We start from the raw sequence: 6,334 nt of genomic DNA on the forward strand, positions 1-6,334 counted from the left end.
CGCTGAAAACCTATTGCTCAGGGGGACCTCAGGCCACAACAGTACAGAAGTTTATATGGCAGCCTGGCTAAGATCTCATTAATACTTGGATGTAATATATTGTAAGAAAAACAGAGAACAGAAGAAAATTTTTGGCTCATTATGTTATGTATTTTCCTCTGAGTCAGACCGCACCAAATACACCTGAGGGAAGTGTTTATTTCTGAAAAACTGGGAAAAAATGGAATAGGTTTAGAGAAATTTGCAAATGCTCAGTGATGTACTGCTAAATTAAACTTTTCCCTGTTAAAAAAATGTCCATAGTATTATTTCCTGGAGTTTGTCTGGCTTGTTTTTTAAGAGGGGGTAGCTGTGGTCTGCTTCAATTTAGCCTGAGAGAAAAATCATGACATCTGTGAAAGCTGTTATAACCTAGCAGCATCCTCCTTGCACTCCTGAAAGCTCAGTGGTGTGAGCTCCATTCAAGGCTCACTGAAGCTACAGTGTCTGTCTTTGCTTTCTGTTCTTGGTGAGGTTTCTGTGTGTAAAAAGGAACTATATAAAAAGCATTTATTCTATACCACCTTCTGTGGAAAAGCCCATTTTTACAGTTGAAATGGTAAATATTTAACTTCCTTGTACCCCTTTTATTTCTTCTGTGCTGCAAAGAAATGCTTGTTCTGAATATTCATTGACATTTTCTGTAGATTCTTACTCTGTTTTCAGTCTAAGATGAAGCAAACCATGTGTTGCTGTAATCTCCTTAAAATACAATTTTCTTTAGACAGTCTTAAATGCTTCTGTGTATGTGCTCAAACTGCATTTCTCTCTGTCGTTATATATATCAACATTGTCACACCAGAAATAATGTTTGAACAGTTAACCTGAACATTTTACCTGGAATCTATTTGTTTCCAGTCTGCTCTTCTCGCCTGTAGCATGTCCTGCCCTGCCTGCTGCCTTTTTTTGACGGTGGGGTCCTTTCCCAAAGAATATGTAGTTTACAAAGGCATATTCCAGCAAGGCCAGGAACACAAACACAAAGCATCCCATCAGGTAAATATCTATTGCCTTGACATAGGGAATCTTTGGCAAAGTCTCCCTGAGGTGGGTGCTGATGGTGGTCATAGTCAGCACAGTTGTGATTCCTGGAAAAGGAAGAAAAAGACATTGAGTAACAAGACAGGGAAAGAAAGGTTGTAACAGCACCATTGCCCAGCTACTGTGCACTTCTCATTCAGACAGCATCAGATTCTTAACAGCCAAGGGAATGTGTTTTGCAGGACTGGAAAGGAAGATATCCTTGCTGGCCTGCTGATAGCACCTTCCTTGGCTTTCCATGCAACAGAGGGTCAGAGAAATAGCCTTCAAAAATTCAGGCTATCTTGGTACATCTTCCCTTAATTTTTACAATAACTCTGCTAGGGAACGTGTTGTTAGCTGACAGGGACAGCAAAATTTTTGATGACTGTTCTTTCTATGTGAGGAAATGCTTCTCATTTTATTTGCAGCAGTAGCCCTGCTTGCGCCCATCGGGTGGCTTGCATTGCTCTGGGGAGCTGGAATAAGCTTTTGACTGAAAACAGAGGATTGAAAAGAGAGAGGGAAGCTTTATGATAAAGTGGTATGCTTGTGCCAAAACAGCTTTTCCTGTTAAAGGGGTGCTCAGAAGTAAATAATTTCCATGTCATAGTGTTATCCATCACTGTATGATGATGACATCTTGACTGATGTCAGTAGGACCTTGTGCATTCATTCCTTCCAGCCACACATCTCGCCTGAGAGGAAGCTTTTTAACATCAATGAAAGGTTGATGCAGCACAGTGTAGATACCCTTAGGTACCTGAATTAGGCCTTTATGCTTCAGTTTGGAAGCAAGATGCTTTTGGCCTGATCCAAAGACCGTTATGGAAACTGAAAGTCAATCAGGATCCCAACCTAACTGCAGAGCAAGAACTTCAGATGTAGGCAAGGTGACACCTGCCTGCCTTCCTGACAACAGAGACCCTATGCTGCATGTGTAAGATCACAATTAATGCTCCTGCAATCAGCTGTATGGATTTGGTGCTTCTGTGTTCAAAGGCAACAACTATCTGTAGTTCTTTGATGTTGAAAAGAAGTTACCTAGAGCAACTCTGGCTGCAGAGGCATCATAATTGATCCAAAAAGATACCCATGACAGAATTGTGATCAGTGTGGAAGGCATATAGGTTTGCAAAATGAAGTATCCAATATTTCTTTTAAGCCGGAAGCTAAGTGATAATCGAGGATATGCTCCTGAAAGAAAGAAGTCATATAGTAACTAACAAAAGTTAGACACTGGTATTTCTGGGCTGGGGAAGGTAGAGGGAGCTTTTTTAAGTAGCCAGTGCTTACCTGTTGTAAATTCCACTCTCTTTGAGACCATCTTGTAATCAACAATAGAAAACTGTGGGAGCTCAATGTTGTTAACTCCCGTTACTGCAGACTCTCCTCCACTCCAGTAAAATTCAATATCATCAGTAGTGTATCCATCTGAAACAGATGCACAATTTGATTATAGATTTCTCTTTTTGTTTTGTTTCTTGGCTTAAATAGTTGTGGTTAAAGTGAAAGGCGCTGCTGTTAATCAGGAACTCAGCCTCCTGTTGTGTGAAGTTTCTGTTATACCGAAGCCACGTAGCCTCCTCTGTACCCAGGGGAAGCTTCTGGGTGTGGAAAGGGAGAACACAGAAAACAAGGACAGACTTTAAGATTAAAGATCAATTTTTAACTAGCTCTAATACTACTACTTTTAGTTCAGGCTTGAGTTGCTCAGTTTGACAAGAGACTGATAGTAGCGAAACTTTCAAACTCTTCAGGAGGAGCTCTGACAGTAAAAGTAGGTTCAGTTCCCATTTTTGCATTTGATTTTCCATGCAGGCTGTGACAAAGTACAGAGTTTGGAGCCAGTGGAGGCAAAGATGATTCTAGAAGAATTCAGGTTCCTGTACTACCTGATGATGTCTGTCTGAGCTGTAGGTATCCCTTTGATGTTCACGCAGCATTTTCTATTTTAATTAGACGATGCCATCTTTGATCTTCTTTATCACAGAAGTATTTCCTATTGACTTAAAAACTAGCATGTTTCTTCTCTTTCCTTTTAATAGTGATGTTGATTATTTAATTAAAAATTAATTTGCCATTCTACCACTGTGTATGTTAACATTATTGTTACTGTTTTCAAAAACATTTTGATTAAACTCAAAAGTGACTGAGTTTCAAAAAATCTCACAATTTATGACATTCTTGAACTAATATTTAAACTGGTTCCAATTTATTGCATTTTACTACTTTCTCCACATATCTACCAAAGGAGAGAACAACATCTTATCTATTTTTAGGCTTTTCCTTAAGGTGCTAGATTTAATCAGGTTTAAATCATGCAACAAAGATCAAATAAAAATGCGTGTTTGAACTCAAAGCTTTAAAAAACTTGACAGTAGTTTTGCCAGCTGAGCCAACCATAGCATCAGAAGCTTCTACAGAGTTAGGAACTTAAAATTTCATATGCACCAGTAATGCTAAGGAAATTAGTCTTGAGATGTCTTTTCCTATGATAGTGCCTGTTAACAGCCTCATCTCTGGAAGGCTGACCACATGCAGAATGGGTCCACAAGTTTCCATGGTGACCAGCAGAGAAGGTCTCACAGCTAGCTGCTGGGCTCAAGGAACTGCTTGGGAAGTGTGCAGTTATTGAACAGCAATCTTTTGATGCAAACATACAGTGATGGGCTGAACAAGGTTACTTGTTCGCATATCTTATTTGTGAACTGCTCAGTGCCATGGTTTGCTAACTATCTGAATTGCTCCTGAAACCATACCAACTGATGTTTGCTTAAAACTTCTGTGCTTCCCATTACTTATGCTGATTTTTTTTGAAATGAACCATCCCAGGCCGTCATACAGGGCTCTCTGCATGGCTGTTTTTCATTCCTTCTAGCTAGAAGCCAAAAGCTTTTCACTGCGAAAGGTCAAGGTAGCTGCTTGGTAGTGGGACTTCAGTAGCTGCTTTAAAGGCATTGCACACAAACCACAGGGCCAACATGAGCCACACATATGGTGTGATACAGAAAGATTGAAGGAGGGAATAAAGATTGTGAAGTCTGTTTAAAAGGCCAAGATAAGATTGTCAGAGAAGTGTTAATTTAATTGAATATCTGTATTATAAAAAATCTTTCTTGAATATTTTACTTGTTTAAAAAAGATGGAGCAAACCAGAGGAAATGGTAAACTGTCATCCCATACTGAAAATGTATTGATTATGTGTAGGCTCAGTACCACACAGATAGCCTCTACATGAGGTAACACAGCTATTTCTTTGTCTTTAGGGGCTAGAATAAAAAAGAAAGGTGCAACACTACCTAGATATTGCATTGCACAGGTACCTTGCTGCAAAGTCACAGGTGAAGGTTTAGATGTGAGAATCCTGAATTCTGCTTCAGGGTTTGGGAGAAAATGGTGAATCTGATTCTTCTATGCTGTGCCATCATCACCTGGGACCCTTTTCACACCCCTCCCTCCAACTTTGCTCCAATTGTGCCACTTCCTTGGCCAGTGGGTGCTGGTTCCCAGGGCAGAGAGAGGAGCCATCGCCAGTTCTCAGCAAGTCCTGACTTTATTTGCTGTTTCCTTAGGCAGACTCTGCCAGCTTCTCTGTGGTCCTCTGCCTTCTTGACAAAAGAGGGATAGTTTGGGCACCTTATTGCAGATAAAAATCCCTTCCCCAAAGGTGAATTATTGTAGATTTAGTCATTAAAACCATAATGGTACCAAATAAACACCTGGGATATCACAGGGCAGATTTCAAAAAAGAAAACAGGTACAACTTCCTACGAAAGGATTGCATCATGTTATTGGCACAGTGTGTGGTAATACTGGACCTTTGCAAAAACAGATTGCAGTAGTTTTGTAATGTAGGCAAAAGTGCTTTTCACTGGCCTTGGAAAGGTTTCTATGGCTTTGGCTGCTAAATGAAAAGTAGAACTACAAGGTTATAAAGTCAATGACCAAAAGCAAGAACTTTGCATGGAAGATTTCAGCTGATGATACGCCATCACTGCTGGCAGGCCATATCTTTAACTTTATAAACTTAAAAAAGACTACTTCCAAATACTAGAAGAAATTGATCTATTGTGAACTACAGCTGTTTCAAATATGCTGATCTGTTCCTTGAATTTGCTCTGGTTAAAGCTGGAGGAAATTATGAGAAAGTGATGTTTTTCAGATAGAAGCATTCACATTTGTTAGCTCTCTTTTTAGAAGAGTTATTGAGCAGGAACATCTTTCTGTGGTTTTGTATAGAGAGAACTTCAGTACAATCATGATTTCCTTGACAGTCATTGTAATAACTCTGCTAGCCACTAACAGAGTGTAAACTTTCCCCAGGCAGCCCATTCCCTGACATGATACAATTTCTGTTGTGTGATGCCCTTCATTATGTGCTTCACGCATTGGTCTAGGTGCATGAGAGGCATTTCTTTCATGGCTGATGATGATGCACAGGTGCAGGGCTTGGAGGGCCTCATGTTCCATAGGCATTGAGTTGCTCTTTGCCTTCCAAACTAACAAATTCAATAGGAAGACAGTTGGCTGCAGTTTAAAGACTGTAACCAAACTCAGCTCTGAACTGAGTTAACAGAGGACAGATGACTCCTTTTTGAAGAGGACAGTGCCTTCAAGTGAGGAGCCATGGTGATGTAAATTAATAAATATTCAATGAGGAGCAGCCCTAGCTTCTGGCTAGCAGGCAATGATAAACCCTCCTTTCTGGCAGCATGTGCCTTTAACATTTGCAGTGGAAGAAAAGCTATTTCAGTCATTGAAAAAGTGGGTCTAGGTTGTGCAGTGGCCGGCTCTAACACACTGAAGTTATCTGTACTGCCCAGGTAGTCTCTCAGTAGCTTTCTTCCATGTTATCTTTTTCCCTTTGCATACGTATACGTGTCAGTGCTTTAAGGGGCTGCCCGTGCTTCTGAGACAGAGAGAGCACTACTTACAACTGGATGGTGATCTCTGAACACAAATGACATAGAAGTCAGATACTGGGAACCTGAACCATTTCAATTATGTTCATAATAGCTGTCAAGAGCAGTTGCAACGTGAAATGCAGAAGTCTAGAATTACATTTTCACAAATATATCAGATCATGACCTTAATAACATTTAACAGATTTAATAACAAGACTTAATCTAATTCAGTTATGGCCGTTCCCTAAAAACCAGAATCACCTTCTCGGTGTGGGAGCTGTCTGTGGCCGAGCTCCAGAGGCAAGCCCCGGTGGCTCGCAGGGGTCACGCTGGGGGGAGGTTTGACCCCTCGGTGCCGCTTGTCCCCC

At 40.6% G+C, this 6,334-nt stretch overlaps 1 protein-coding gene across 1 annotated transcript; it reads right to left on the reverse strand.

The window, feature by feature from the left end:
- Nucleotides 1-876: 876 nt before the first annotated feature.
- On the reverse strand, nt 877-2,493 carry LOC104459985 (gamma-aminobutyric acid receptor subunit beta-1-like; the record flags this gene model as incomplete). Its single annotated transcript, XM_010086180.1, has 3 exons — nt 877-1,127; nt 2,104-2,256; nt 2,356-2,493. Coding segments are annotated over 3 exons (542 nt in total), but the record flags the coding sequence as incomplete, so codon positions are not given.
- Between the last annotated feature and the right edge of the window lie 3,841 nt (nt 2,494-6,334).

This window comes from Pterocles gutturalis, unplaced genomic scaffold, assembly GCF_000699245.1.
Source record: "Pterocles gutturalis isolate BGI_N339 unplaced genomic scaffold, ASM69924v1 scaffold52995, whole genome shotgun sequence".
Lineage (NCBI taxonomy): Eukaryota > Metazoa > Chordata > Aves > Pterocliformes > Pteroclidae > Pterocles > Pterocles gutturalis.